Source organism: Calidris pugnax, unplaced genomic scaffold, assembly GCF_001431845.1.
Source record: "Calidris pugnax isolate Ruff unplaced genomic scaffold, ASM143184v1 scaffold4, whole genome shotgun sequence".
Taxonomy (NCBI): Eukaryota; Metazoa; Chordata; class Aves; order Charadriiformes; family Scolopacidae; genus Calidris; species Calidris pugnax.
In genome coordinates, this window is record NW_015090781.1 from 1,745,825 (window position 1) to 1,760,202 (window position 14,378).

Sequence of the window (14,378 nt, forward strand, 5' to 3'; positions counted from 1 at the left end):
CGGTACGCGGGCCAACGGCGCATGGCCCGGGCCCTACGGCGGCTCCGGAGGCGGCGGCGACCGGCCCAGCCCGGCGGCGGAATGGTGGGGCTGCGGGGCTTCGGCCGGCTGCGGTAGGTGCGGGCCGGGAGAACCGGTGGGACGAGGGAAGGGCGGGCGGGACGCGCCGCTAACACGGGCCTCTTCCCCGCAGGATCGAGGAGAAGGAGCCGGAGGGCGGCTGCGGGAACGAGGAGCCCTCGGGGGCCACGTAGCCGGGGCTACCGGGCTGCCGGCACCGGGACAGCCGGGCTCTCCGAGGACACTACACGTACTGGACTGAGGGCAAGGGTTAATAAAGGGTGGTCGGTGGTGGCTGCGTGAGGCTCTGGCTGCGTCCTGCCCCCCCCCCGGCCTTCCCCCCGGGCTGCAGGACCCGAGTCTGGGCTGTTGTACTGGAACCAGTGCGAGGGAATGGCCCTAACCCCCTCTCAGGTGCTGGGGTACAGGCAGGCGGCTGCAGGGCAGCTCAGACATGAACACACAGTCGTATGATTTAAATACATTACATACATTTCTACAGTGCATTAGAACAATACATTTTGGGTCAGTTGGAGATGCAGCTGGGCCTGGCTGGGGATCTCCCTGCTGCCCACCCTGTGCTTGCACAGCCAGTGCTGAGCCCCCCTCCCTACCCAGGAGACGAGGGAGCTGCTCTCCCCTCTCCCAGGCTCAAGCAGCAGAGCCCCAACCCACCTTCATTCCCCCCCCCGACCCCCAGAGATGGGCTGACAGGACAGCGAGACCCACCACCGGCTTCCCCCGGCAGCAGGAGAAGGTGCAGCTCAAGGCCAAGCAGAGCAGGCAGCAGCCCTGGTACCGTTTGATACAACACAAGCTGGGCAGCCCCTGGGGAGAGGGGGGCACACCACCTCACCCACCCATGGCAGGCCTGGGAGATTGTCAGCACCAGAGCCACCGGGAGCCCACGCTCCGTGCTCCCATCACACCTCCCACCCACGCAGCAGAAGAGCCCCCTCCAGCCCTTCACCCTTCCCAGCAGCCCCCTGCCCCTCAAGGGGGACCCTAGGCACAGACCTGGCACCACGCTGGCTGCACAGCAGCCAGGGAGCTTGCTGGGAGCAGGGGCAAAAGCCAAGCAAGAGCAGCCACAGAGACCTGGCAGGAGGGGTGGGCTGGGACAGAAGAAGAGGGACAGGCCACTTGCACCCACCCTCAGCCCTTTCCAGCTGTTGGGGGCTCCCACAGAAGGAGGCACCACTCTGCAGCTCCTCCCAGAGCCACCCGCTCTTCGCAAGGACAAGCCAGCACCTCTCCCCCTTAGTGTCTAAACGCACCACAGCCAGCCCTGGGAGTTGTCCCTCCCGTCCCCTCCTCCAGCCCCCAGCCAGAGAACAGCCGTTCGTTGCGGTCCCTGCTGCACCAGCAGGAACTCCCCCTGAGGAAAGCAGCGTGCACGGGGTTGGGGCAGAGGAGGGGCAGTGGAGGAGGAGCACAGCACACCCTCGGGGAAAGGGAGGGAGGAGAACCCATTACAGGCCTTCCCGGCCCAGCAGCCAGCACGGTGCGGAAGAAAAGCCCCAGCGAGGGGTTGTAAAGGGCTGTGTGGATCCTGACCCGGGCAGCCTGCTCACCCCAGCCCCAGGGGGGTGCTCAGAACCGCATGCAGGCCGAGGGAGGGAAGGAGGGAAGCAGGGGCAGGGTCCCAGCCACGCCACGGGCTCCCGGTGGATTCCCACACCACCCCCCTGGGCTCTCCCCCCCGAGGCAGGGCACCGAGCTCCAGCAGAGCTGGGGACAGACAGTGCCCGACCTGCCTGGCTCCTCCAGTTCAGCTGCAGGTTCCTCCAGCTGCACCTGCTCGCTCTCCCCAGCGGGTCGAGTCCCAGCCCCAGGAGCCAGTGGTGGCCCAGCTCCTCTCGCAGCACTAGTCCAAGGCGGCCAAGCCCTGCCCGCAGCTCCCACAGCTACCACCATGAGAAGAAGGGCTTCCTGCTCTGGAAGCTCTGCGTGTAGGACTCGCTGGTGCTGCGCTGGTGGGAACGCGCCGTTTCCACAATCACAGGCGGCATCTGAACCAGGTGGAGGGGGCTCTTCCCGTCCTTCAGCGCCTGGGTCAGGTTCAGGATCTGTGCGGCACAACAGAGCAACCCTGAGCTGCCCCGCCAGAGCGACAGGGAGCCTCCACCCCACATCCCTCCTGCCACACAGGAGGGGTCTGCCTTCCCTCCACACAGCTTACCTGGCCTCTCATGACAGCAATCTGCTTGTGAAACTGTCCCCTGTCAAAGCCAGGGTCCTTCTGCAAGACAGAGAGCAGAGAACACGCTGGGATCCACCTGCTGCCCCACAACGTGCAAGAGATGCCTGTTCCCCGAGCAAGCCTCTGTCCTCCTGTCCCACCGGTTTCCTGCTTCTCCCCACACCGAATCTTCAGCTCCCGGCAAAGGGATCATAGAATCATAGAATCGTTGTGCGAGAGATGCCTGTTCCCCAAGCAGGCCTCTGTCCTCCTGTCCCACGGGTTTCCTGCTTCTCCCCACACTGAATCTTCAGCTCCCGGCAAAGGGATCATAGCATCATAGAATCATTCAGGTTGGAAGAGCCCCTTGGGATCATGGAGTCCAACCATCTCCCCTACTCTACAAAGTCCTCCCCTACACCATGTCCTTCAGCACTGCATCTAAGCGGCCCTTAAACACAGCCAGGGATGGGGACTCCCCCCCCTCCCTGGGCAGCCTGTTCCAATGCCCGACCACTCTTTCGGTGAAAAATTCTTTCCTAATGTTCAGTCTAACCCTCCCCTGTTGGAGCTTGAAGCCGTTCCCTCTCGTTCTGTCACTAATTACCTGTGAGAAGAGACCAGCACCAACCTCTCTACAGTGTCCTGTCCAGAAGTTGTACAGAGGGATGAGGGCTCCCCTCAGCCTCCTCTTCCTCACACTAAACAGTCCCAGCTCCCTCAGCCGCTCCTCATACGATTTGTTTTCCAGCCCCCTCACCAGCTTCGTTGCCCTCCTCTGCACTCGCAGAGTGCAGGGATGACCCTGGAATGGCTCAGCCCAGAAACTGTCAGGGGCTTGGCCGCCTTTCTGCCCCCTGCAGCCTTGACAGGGAGGTCCCCAACACCACCCCCACTTTTCTTTCTCCAAAGCCATCCTCACCCACTTCCTCTGCTCACCTTGAACAGCTCATACAGGTCTTCCTCCAGGTCTTTGACAAAGTTGGGGTCCGAGATCTTGGGAAGAATCAGGTCCTTGATCTCCTGTGAAAAGGGGATTTTGGCTTGGGGCAGCCATGCCCAGTAGAATGGATCTGTGAGAAAAAGCACGAGACATTAGGTCTGGGGAAGGCAAACGATGGTGCCACATGCCCCTGTGTGCCAGATCACCTGCATCTGGGACAAAGGGTCCAGCACCCACTTCCTACAGCTTCTGCTGAGGTGGAGCTGCCTGTGAACCCAGAAGGTTTGCAGAGGGACAGCCCTAGCCCTCTCCTCTACAGCCCTTGAGGAAGATACCCAGGTGCAGAGTTGTACAGCTCGCCAGGGTGCCCTGGCACAGCCCGAGGGACTCACATGCTCTCCAGGAGTCCGGGTGTTTCAAGGGAAAGGCCAAACCGTTGTCTATAGCAGCCAGCTTGATGATGGGCTCCTTCACCACTACCCAGTCACTGTCCTGGAAGGAAGCAGAGCATGTCACAAGGAGGCTTCCCCAGCAGGAACAGTCCTTCTCCCACCTCCTGCAGCCCCACTGCCAGGATCTTTGCCCTGGCTACCGCAGAGGTACAGCAGCCTCTCACCATGGCCTCGTGTCCACAGGGAAACACTGTCTGCTTTGCATGGGAAGGGGACAAAGCTTCTCCCTCTGCCAGGCCTCACCCCAAGGACGGACAGGACCAGCAACACCAGTTTCCCCCATAGAGCCCAGCTGCATCCTCACAAAGTCCCACTAGGCCACAAACCACCAACGCAGAGGGCAAGAAAAAGGCCCAAGAGGCAAAATATCCGGCCTCCGTGCGCTCAGGAACCCAGGTCAGCTGGGAAATCCCAGCTCTGCTGCAGGCAGGCAGGCTGCAGGAACAGAGTGCCCCGTGGAGCCCCCCAGGAAGAACCACTCACCCTCACGCCCGCGCTGTCCAGGGGACAGTCGTACTTAATGAGCCAGTTGTCATTGCCCCGATCTGCAGGGAGATAAAAGCAGCTGTGTCAGTGCCAGGGCCTGCCTGCACCACGCTGAGCAGAAGGTTACTCCTCTGATCCCAAAGTGAGACACACCAGTTTTGGGCCCAAACTCTATCCCAGAGCCCACAAACTTCCTGCAGGTCTGGGAAGCCACATCAACCCCCACACAACCAGCTCTGGAGAGCAAGGTCAGCCCGCAAGCCCCAGAGTGCTACCCCAAACCCTACCAGCTCGGCAGGAACTCAGAAGCCCAGCATGAAATGGGACACAGGGGCACAGATGCTGCATCTCCAGATGTCCCCGGGTCCTCGCAGCTGGCAAACTTTCACCCCAGCACGGTGGTGAACTCAGATCTCCCAGAATGCAGGCCAGCAGCCAGAGCACGGCCACGCTGGTGGGCACCCACAGCAGCTGCCCTCTACCCACCTGGCAGCAACCAAGTGGTGTTGAGAGGAGTTTTGGGGGCCGGGAAGAGATCATAGAATCGTCTAGGTTGGAAGAGACCCTTGGGATCATCGAGTCCAACCATCTCCCCTACTCTACATAGTCCTCCCCTACACCATGTCCCTCAGCACTGCATCTAAACGGCCCTTAAACACAGCCAGGGATGGGGACTCCACCCCCTCCCTGGGCAGCCTGTTCCAATGCCCGACCACTCTTTGGGTGAAAAATTCTTTCCTAATGTTCAATCTAGACCTCCCCTGTTGGAGCTTGAAGCCATTGAGAGATGTCAAGCCCCTGCCTCCCTCCCCTGTCTGGCAGGACGTGAAGGAGCGGGCAGTGTCCCACACCAAGCAGGTGGCCCTACCTGTGTTCCTGATGATGTAGTCCAGCACCACCAGCCGCTCGAACTGCAGCAGCAGCTGCCGGTTGGTGTTCTCCGGGAGCGGCTCGGCTTCAAACCGTCGCAGCCAGTAGTCAGCATCCTTGTAGCCTTCCACAAAGAGCTGGAAGGAGCCCACCTGAGGCGAGGAGAGGCTGCGTTACAGGGGGGGGCACAGAGGAGGGAGAAACAGTGACAGCCACGCGCAGAGGCCGGCAGCCCTACCTTGGGCGGCAGCCCGATGCGGTTGAAGCGCTGGCCAACTTTCGGCACCTTCTCCAGAGCCAGCCTTTTTCCCCTGGACTTTACCCTGTCGATGGCACTGTAGTTAAAGGTCTCACTGGCCAAATACACCACCTGGGGGGACAGGAGGGCAGACGTCAGCAGGGACACCTGGCAACTGTCACAGGACTGGCTGCTAAAACCAAGACACCACATTTCCCATAGCTCTGCCCAGCACAAGGCTTGAGCAACAGCAGTCCTGGTCTGGAGCTCTCAGCACAACATCTCCGAGGTCAGCAGTGCCCCAAGACAAGGTGCAAGCAGAGCTGTGCACACGAAAGCCTCCCCAGGATGAGATCCCAGCAGCTGTCCCCTCACCTTCGTGCGAGGAACGATGTTGAGTTCCAGTTTCTGGTCCACCAGGCTGGCACCCGCCTCCGACAGGTAGCCCTGGTTGAGGACAAGGCAGTCTCTCCCAAAGCAGCACGGGCAGCACAGCTTCTGCAGCCACTTGGTCCACTTGGGGTTCAGCTGCCCGTAAGGCTCCTCATTCTTGGGCTTGAAGACACCGATGATTTTCTGTGAGGAGGAGAGAGGAGGGCTGACTCAAGGCAGTTGGCAGAGTCAGGACAATTCCCCCCGAGCCAGCCCACACTGGGGACACACACAAACAGGCCCAAAACCACCCCTCACCAGGGCAATAACCAGCTTCTGGGAAAGAGGTAAGGCAAGAGCTGGGAGGGACCCTTTCCCAGCCAGTGTCCTGTCCCACGAGAGCAGGGTGCTGCCCAAAGACCTTCATACCCAGCTCAGGCACTTGGAAACAACCTTTCTTGTCCCAAAAGACACCAGTGATGATGCTGTCCCCTGGTAAACATTCCAGTCCCATCTCAGCGACCTTTGGATGGCTGGGAGAGTTACTGCTCACTGCTGCTCGTTACCTCCACACGGGAGAGGGAGGGGAATAGCGATCCCTGCCCTGGCTTCAAAATCCATTGGATGGAGCTGATCCCAAACCAACCAGAGGAAAAGGCACCAGAAGAGCCGAGCAGCTGGAGGACCCCCGAGGAGCCCCAGGCTTTGTGCTGGGGGGCCCAGCTAGGGATGGCAGAGAGGCCGGCTCTCTGCATACACCGTGGGCAAGCAGGCACAAGCAGTTCCAAACTGGGCACCAGCTGGTACCAGCAGCACAGCCCAACAGCAGGGACACCAACACAGGTGCCCCACTGCTGCAGAGGGCACAGAAGACTCGTACTAGGTGCTACACCGCCACCAAGCCAGCATTGCCAAGCCACACAGCTGAGACAAGGGCCAGGGCAAGGAGCAAGGCCACCTGCCCCCATGTGCCAGGCATCCCTGGGGGGCTGCAGAGCAGCTCCAGGCTGGCAACCCCCGCTCTGAGGTGACTCAGCAGCACATGCAACCAGCCCCATGGCTGGCACCAGGCCCAGCCTGAGTGGGTGCCACTAATGTGGAAGTGGGACATGCATCCCAGCACCTCAGTGGGAAACCCCCCCAGCCTGAGTGGGTGCCACTTCCCCAAGCCGAGCTAATGCACAATGTGGAAGTGGGACATGCATCCCAGCACCTCAGTGGGAAACCCCAGAGCAATCTCACTCTGCCGGGGGCCAGAAGCCAGCCCAGAGCAGGCAGAAGCAAGGTTTTGTCCACCAGGAAGAGGATGGGTTCGAGGGAACAGGAGTATTTCAGCAATCCCCAGATCACACAGATAAGTCACTTCCCCTGAGCAGGCAGGAAGGCAATACCCTCATCAGCCCCATGCAGAGGCACACAACTGCCAACACGTCCTTGGGTTTGAGCCTGCAAGAGGCTTTTCTGGGGCTCTGGCAGCACGGAGCCCCGTGTGCCATGGAGCCGGTTCAGTTGAGCAAGGCCCAGCCGGGCAGGGACAGTGTGGGAGCCAGGGCCAGAGGCCGGGCAGCACAGCATCCCCTGTGAGACAGACTCGTGCTGGGAGCAGCACTGGCAGGGAAAACAGGTCTGCCTGGCACCAGCAGCAGGGCAGAGGGAACTGGGCCAGCCCAGAGGCACAACCACCACTTGGGATGACTGCAGCTGCCAGGGCTGGGAGTACATCCTGGCTAGGGCAGCTCGGGCCCTGGCAGCCCACAGGGAAGCAGACACAAGTGAGAAGTTTTTCCCCTGGTGTGCTTACCCCCTGCCCACAACAGCAATGCTCTGCGCTCCCTCCTGTGCCAGCACTGGGGAGATTTTGGTGACCCTGGGCAGCAAGTCACAGACACTAGACACACACCACACTCGCTGAGGGCAGGGCAGGCCAGGGAACCTGCCAGGTGACACGGCCAGGACTACAAGGACTTTGGCTCCTCGCACACATCCTCTACCACCCTTATGAGGAGAGACTGAGAGAGCTGGGACTCTTTAGTCTGGAGAAGAGAAGGCTGAGGGGAGACCTTATCAATGCCTACAAGTATCTCAAGGGAGGGTTGAAGGAGGAGGGAGCCAGGCTCTTTTCAGTGGTTCCCAGTGAGAGGACGAGGGGCAACGGGCACAAGTTGGAACAGAAGAGGTTCCACTCAAATATGAGGAGAAACTTCTTCATGGTGAGGGTGACAGAGCCCTGGAACAGGCTGCCCAGGGAGGGGGTGGAGTCCCCTTCCTTGGAGATTTTCAAGACCCGCCTGGATGCTCCTGAGTAACATGCTCTGACAAGCTCTAGGCAATCCTGCTTCAGCAGGGGAGTTGGACTAGATGATCTCTATGGTCCCTTCCAACTCTAAAATTCAGTGAAATTCAGTGAAATGCCAGGTTCAGACCTTCTACAGCCAGGCAGCCTCTGCCCGGCCACCCCCAGGGCAGCTCATCCAGTCACCCACCCCAGCGACACCACGTCTCATATTGGGCAATGATAGGGAGTGCAAAGGCAGAAGTGTGTGTTGCCCCACAGTCCCCCAGCTCAGATGGGACGTCTGCCCACCACAGTTCCCAGGTACCGTACCCCACCGGGGCAGGAAAAGTAGGGCACACCAGAGAGCAGTGAGCCCAGTCCTCCTGCTTTCCCGGAAGCATCCCGGCACACACGCAGCAAAGGGAGTCACGGGAAGCAGCAACAGCTCAAGTAATTGGGCTGGGCACCGCAGGTCACGAGACAAGCCGCCCTGTGCTGCACACTCATCCAGCCAGCGGCGTGGAGGCGGCTGGAGCCCTGCTGACCGGATCGATGGCGACCGGCTACAACAGCCAGGGACTTCTCCTGGGTTACATCAGCCGCCCAGCCACAGGGGAGGCGGCTCGCAGGCCAAAAAACAGCTCAGCTCTCAAAAGCGGCAGCCCTGGAGTCACCGTGGTCAGGAGATGCTGACCGTGGCCAAGAGATGCTGATGCAGCCCTGGGGGAGAGGATGAGCCACAGGAGAGGCTGAAGCAGCACCTGGACACGGCTGTCCCCTGCGCCCGCTGCTGCTCCCACTCCATTTCTCCCCGGGGAAGCCCAGGGCGGCTCCAGCCGCTCCTACCAGCCCCCGGCCACCCCCGGGCCGGCATCCCCAGCTCCCCCCCCGGGACGGCCACGCCGGGCCGGCTCACCCCCTGCGGGTCCTTGACGAAGTAGCTGCCGCTGGAGCCCTGCGAGATGCGCTCGGGGAAGATGCCGCGCTCGCTGGCCAGCTCGGCCCGCCGCACCACCTCGGCGAACTCGGGGTCCTCGGGGAAGTCATTCCGCTCCCGCTGCACCGCCCACAAAGATGGCGGGCGGCGAGGGCGTGCCGGGAGGCTGGCCAATGAGCGGCCGTCTTGCTGGCGGTCGCTGCGGAGTCAGCCAACGGCAGGCGCGGATGGAGACTGGCGGCATGGCAGCGCCCGGCGGGCGGGGGACTGGCAGGGGAGGTGGCCGTGCCGCCGCCCCTCGGCGGGACAGCCCTGGGGAGCGGTGCGGGTGGGCAGCGCCGAGCCAGGTGAGCGCGGGCCGCGGGTCCCTGCGCCGCCCGCACCGCCCCTGGGGCAGGCACCGGGCCTGCGGGCACCGCCACAGGTGTCCCGGGGAGGGGGCGTGCGTCCGCCGCCCGTGGGTGCATGGGCACGGCGGGGCGTGCGTCCTTCAGCCATGGGTGCATGGACATGGTGGGGGGTGCACACATCAGCTGTGGGTGCGTGGACATGGCAGGGTGTGCCTGCATCACCCGTGGGTGCATGGACACGGTGGGGTGTGAATGCTTCAGCCGTGGGTGCATGGACACAGCAGGGTGTGCATCCTTCAGCCATGGGTACATGGACACGGCAGGGTGTGCCTGCATCGACTGTGGGTGCGTGGACACGATGGGGCATGCATCCATCACCCATGGGTGCGTGGACACAGTGGGGTGTGAATGGTTCAACCGTGGGTGCATGGACATGGTGGGGTGTGCCTGCATTGCCCGTGGGTGCATGGACACAGCAGGGTGTGCACACATCAGCCGTGGGTGCATGGACACGGCGAGGTGTGAATCCTTCAGCCATGGGTGCATGGACATGGTGGGGTGTGCCTGCATCGCCTGTGGGTGCATGGACACAGCGGGGTGTGCACACATCACCCGTGGGTGCATGGACACGGCGGGGTGTGAATCCTTCAGCTGCGGGTGCATGGACGTGGCAGGGTGCATGTCCATCAGTCTGAGTGCGTGGACACAGAGGGGCATGCATCCATCAATTGTCGATGCAGGGACACGGCAGGGTGTGCACACATCACCTGTGGGTGCATGGACACGGCGGGGTGTGCCTGCATCGCCTGTGGGTGTGTGGACACGGCGGGGTGTGAATCCTTCAGCCGTGGGTGCATGGACACGGCAGGGTGTGCATCTGTCAGTCTGAGTGCATGGACACAGCGGGGTGTGCCTGCATCGCCGGTGGGTGTGTGGACACGGCGGGGGGTGCCTGCATCGCCTGTGGGGGCATGGACACGGCAGGGGGTGCACACATCACCTGTGGGTGCATGGACACGGCGGGGTGTGAATCCTTCAGCCGTGGGTGCATGGATGTGGCAGGGTGTGCGTCCATCAGTCTGAGTGTGTGGACACAGAGGGGCATGCATCTGGCAGTCGAGGATGCAGGTACACGGCAGGGTGTGCACACATCACCTGTGGGTGCATGGACACAGCGGGGTGTGCCTGCATTGCCCGTGGGTGCAGGGACACGGCCAGGTGTGCATCTGTCAGTCTGAGTGCATGGACACAGCAGGGCATGCATCCGTCAGTCGAGGATGCAGGGACATGGCAGGGTGTACATCCATCAGTTGTGGGTGCGTGGACACGGCAGGGTGTGCACACATCACCTGTGGGTGCATGGACACAGCGGGGTGTGCCTGCATTGCCCGTGGGTGCAGGGACACGGCCAGGTGTGCATCTGTCAGTCTGAGTGCATGGACACAGCGGGGTGTGCACACATCACCCGTGGGTGCATGGACACGGTGGGGTGTGAATGCTTCAGCTGTGGGTGCATGGACATGGCAGGGTGTGCACACATCACCCGTGGGTGCATGGACACAGTGAGGTGTGCCTCCATCAGTGTGTCCATCAGTGGGTGCAGTCCCCACCTCTGGGCACACTACCAGGCAGGGTGTGTGTGTGTCCCATGGGTGCGTGGGCCCTGCACCCCTCACCCTGTGTGCATCCCCAGCCCGTGGGTGCATGGCCTGGGCAGGTGGTGGGCTCAGAGCTGTGTGAGTGGCGCCGTCCCTGCTTGCCATGGGTGCTGTGCACACAGGGTTCTGGTGTGTGTGGGTGCCAGTGGGGGGATGTCCGGGTGCTGGGCATCTGGGTTGCTCACAGGGCACACGCTGCTGGGTGAAGCTGCAGGTCGGGGCACTCCCCGCAGCAGGCACTAACGGCCCCGCAGCAGCACATTCTCCTCCTCCTGGTGCCACCGAAGGTGCCCGCAGCGGTGCTGGGCAGGCTGGGGAGCTGGTGCTGAGCTCCCAGTATCTCCCATCAGCAGAGAGCACTGTTCAGTCACCGCTGGGCTTGGCTCGGGGCCATTTCTCCTCTGGACACAAAGCCCTTGCCGTGTTCCCCGCGGTGCTCCCCGCTTAGCGTGGCTCAGCTCCCGTCTCTCCAGGGATGCACAGCCCCCTGTCAGCAGGGACACCCCCTCTGGGAGCGGGGATACCCCCCTTCCCAGCACGGGCACGGCCTGGGCTGCACCCGGAGCCACCAGTGAGGCAGTGCCCAGCCCGCCCGCAGGGCCAGCTCCGTACTGGTGCTGGGGAGAGCTGTGCTGGGCAGCAGAGCTCTGGGGGTGTGCAGGGCTCCGGGGGCTGCTTGCTGTCACCGCAGGCGGGTTTGCAAACCCTTGGTGGCTGAGCAAAGCCCTGGAGCCCCGGGCTCCTCGCTCTGCTGTCCCTCTGAGGAGGAGTGGCTGCATCATCCCTGGGGGGTGAGCTGCGTCTGCTCGTCCTCCACGCTGGAACTCGAAACCCCACAAGCTCTCTGAAGAGCACAACCTGGCAAGTATCTCCTTTCCAAAATGCCTGTTTCTTCCCTGGGTTGCCCCAGCAGACCCGGGTTGGCCCCTGGCCTGAGCCTGCTGCAAGGGAGGACCCCCCCACACCCAGGTCCTGCCGGGGGGCCTGGCTGCAGGCAGCCAGCTCCGGCCGGGCTCCTCTTCATCTGCTCGCTCACGTTTCACGGGGCTGTGACCCCCCAGGGGCTCACGTCGCCCCCGAGCCCTGCGGTGGGGCGGGCAGACACCCGAACCTGCCGGCTGGAGTTTCAGAGGCAGGGCAGGGCGGCCGAGCTCCTGGGGTCACCTCCTCGTCTGCCGTCTGCAGAGCCATCCCCCGGGCAGAGCCGTGTCTCCCAGTGAGCCGAGGGGACGTGGGGGGTGCTGGATGACCCTGGGCTCTGCCCCCCACCCAGCAGCCCCCTCTGCCCCTCTCCCTGCCAGCTCCTGTCCTGCGCTGCCTTAGGCTGTCGCCATGACCCTCACCAAAGGCTCCTTCACCTATTCCAACGGCGAGGAGTACCGCGGCGAGTGGAAGGAAGGTGAGACAGGGTGGGAGGGGGTGGTGCTGCCTGCGCCGGGGTCCCAGCAGCCCCCCCGTCCCTGCCCAGCACCACGCTGGGGCAATCCCTGCCTCTCTCCATCCATCTCCATTTTCTGTCCTCCCCTAGGTCGCAGGCACGGCGTCGGGCAGCTGACCTTCGCTGATGGCACCGCTTACGTGGGGCACTTTGAGAACGGGCTCTTCCACGGCTGCGGGGTGCTCACCTTCTCTGACGGCTCCAGGTGAGCATGGCACCCCCATGTACGCACCCCCACCTTGGGCACCCCCCCTTGCCCCGGGGAGCTGCTGCCTCAGGAGCTGCTCCCGCGCAGGTACGAGGGGGAGTTTGTCCAGGGCAAGTTCAACGGCGTCGGCGTCTTCACCCGCTGCGACAACATGACCTTTGAGGGCGAGTTCAAAGGCGGGCGCGTGTATGGCTTTGGTGAGTGCCCGGCAGAGCAGTGTGGCACCCACAGCCCCGCGGGGTCCCGGCTCAGCACGTCCCCCATCCGGCATCTCCTCCTCCGTCCCTCCAGCCCCCCCAGCCCCGGTGGGTGCTGCTCCCCCATCCCATCACTCCTGGCCCTTCCCTTCCCAGGTCTCCTGACCTTCCCCGACGGCTCGCACGGGGTGCCCCGCAACGAGGGCTTCTTCGAGAACAACAAGCTGCTGCGGCGGGAGAAGTGTCCGGCCATCATCCAGAGGGCCCAGGGCGCCTCCAAGTCTGCCCACAACCTGATGGCTTGACGATGCCCTGCGTCCCCCCTCCCGCTGCGGTGGGGACCCCCACACTGGGCATTGGCTGGCCCCGCTTCCCCTGGGACCGGGGACGTGACACCGCTGGGTGTCTCCCTGCCCTCTGCCTGCCGGCCGCCCAGCCTTGGCGGGGCCAGGTGCCCACACCAAGCCCCCTCGCTGAACCCCTGCCAGTGGGGGGACAGGGCCCCCCCGCTCTCCACCCAAGTGCCGTGGTGCCTTCTCTCTCTGACTGTAGCCCTGGCACCCGCTGGAGCAGCCAGGGCCCAGCCCTTCTGCCCCCTTGGGAAGGCTGCAGCCCACCGGGACTGCCAGCCAGCCACGGGGGACAGAGTTGGGGCGTAGGGGCTGGGGCTGGGCCCTGACCCCACTGCCAGGGTGCCTTGGCCGTGGGTTGCTGGCTGGACCACATGCCCGCAGAGGGGCAGCTCCTGGCTCTCTTCCCTTACCCTGGTCCTGAGGCAGGGTGGGCACCCCCTGGCCTGTGCCCTCGGCTCCGGGTCGCCGGCCATCCCCTGGCCTGCCTTGGGCAGGGTGACGTGGTGCCTCCAAAGGACCCAGCCTGCTCTCGGGGCCAGCTGATGGGGCTGTGCCCCCCTCATCCCTGTGCCAATCCAGCCCACCCACTGCCCTAGGGGACATCTGCAGCAGCATCCCTGCCAAGGGGGTCGGGGGGATGCCCAGACTGGCCTGTGCCAGCTGCGCACCGGGAGCAGGCAGGAGCGATGGCGAGCAAGGAGCAGGCTCAGCCAGAGCCTGGGATGAGGGGCACGAGCAGGGCTGGAGCAGGGGGCCTGAGGAGGGGATAGGGGCATGGTGAGGGGGCAGAGAGGGTGGGCAGGGGGCACACGGCTCCCCGTCTTACCCCCCTCCCCCCGCATGCATCCTTCATCTCCCTGCTGTGTGCTCACCTTCACCCCCGGTGGGGTCAGGCTGGCCGTGGCACGGGGGTCCCGGCAGCCCTCGCAGCCTGGGAGTGGGCTGCAGGGGCCGTGCCCCCCCTGCCAGTCTGTGCCCGCACCGGTCCCGTGCCTTGCCGTGACCCTGCCTTGCGCTGCCGCCTGCATGGGCCTCAGCTGAGTAAACCACGTTGCCAAACACCCAGGGCTGTGTCCTTTTTTGCCAGGAGCAGGGACTGGGGCGGGGGGCTGCGTGCACGGGCAGGACTGCAGACACGGGGGGGGGGGAAACAGTGGGTTTATTCCTGGCTCACAGCCCCGGGATCCATTCCTTCCCAGGTGGGGATGGCAGGATCCTGAGGGCTGGTGGGGGACGCAGAGGTGGCCGGGGGGGTGTTGGGCATCCCCCCTGCCCGCTCTGCTCAGGGCAGGAAGGAGGGGGGGGTGGGTTTCTCCTGGCCACATCCCAGTGGCCCCACCACGTCCCCGGCTCCCGGGG

At 63.7% G+C, this 14,378-nt stretch overlaps 3 protein-coding genes across 3 annotated transcripts in view; 2 read left to right on the forward strand and 1 right to left on the reverse strand.

Moving 5' to 3' along the window:
- AVPI1 (arginine vasopressin induced 1) overlaps window positions 1-254 on the forward strand; it is a 642-nt gene extending 388 nt beyond the window's left edge. The window contains 2 exon segments of the mRNA XM_014957456.1: window positions 1-113; window positions 194-254. The exon segment at window positions 1-113 is cut by the window's left edge and continues 4 nt beyond it. Coding sequence (XP_014812942.1) covers window positions 1-113; window positions 194-254 — 174 coding nt within the window.
- Window positions 255-534: 280 nt separating this feature from the next.
- Window positions 535-9,846, reverse strand: PI4K2A (phosphatidylinositol 4-kinase type 2 alpha). Its single transcript, XM_014957467.1, has 10 exons — window positions 9,155-9,846; window positions 8,795-9,014; window positions 5,607-5,807; window positions 5,232-5,363; window positions 4,992-5,145; window positions 4,121-4,182; window positions 3,578-3,677; window positions 3,182-3,315; window positions 2,243-2,302; window positions 535-2,129 (listed from the first exon to the last, which is right to left on the reverse strand). The coding sequence occupies exons 1-10, from the start codon at window positions 9,844-9,846 to the stop codon at window positions 1,968-1,970; spliced, it is 1,917 nt and encodes a 638-aa protein (XP_014812953.1). The 3' UTR covers window positions 535-1,967.
- MORN4 (MORN repeat containing 4) lies at window positions 9,054-14,080 on the forward strand. Its single transcript, XM_014959997.1, has 5 exons — window positions 9,054-9,162; window positions 12,125-12,222; window positions 12,352-12,466; window positions 12,557-12,666; window positions 12,823-14,080. Exons 2-5 carry the CDS (start codon window positions 12,156-12,158, stop codon window positions 12,969-12,971), a joined length of 441 nt encoding a protein of 146 aa, XP_014815483.1. The 5' UTR covers window positions 9,054-9,162; window positions 12,125-12,155; the 3' UTR covers window positions 12,972-14,080.
- The last annotated feature ends 298 nt before the right edge of the window (window positions 14,081-14,378 follow it).

Excerpts from the sequence above, each read along its gene's own strand:
- MORN4 (XM_014959997.1), top strand. The coding sequence starts at position 12,156 with ATGACCCTCACCAAAGGCTCCTTCACCTATTCCAACGGCGAGGAGTAC. Across the intron at positions 12,223-12,351 it reads CCGCGGCGAGTGGAAGGAAG|GTCGCAGGCACGGCGTCGGG; the intron begins GTGAGACAGGGT and ends GTCCTCCCCTAG. Across the intron at positions 12,667-12,822 it reads CGGGCGCGTGTATGGCTTTG|GTCTCCTGACCTTCCCCGAC; the intron begins GTGAGTGCCCGG and ends TTCCCTTCCCAG.
- PI4K2A (XM_014957467.1), bottom strand. The coding sequence starts at position 9,846 with ATGCACCCTGCCACGTCCATGCACCCGCAGCTGAAGGATTCACACCCC. Across the intron at positions 5,808-8,794 it reads TCGTCAAGGACCCGCAGGGG|AAAATCATCGGTGTCTTCAA; the intron begins GTGAGCCGGCCC and ends TCCTCCTCACAG. Across the intron at positions 3,678-4,120 it reads TGGACAGCGCGGGCGTGAGG|GACAGTGACTGGGTAGTGGT; the intron begins GTGAGTGGTTCT and ends GCTTCCTTCCAG.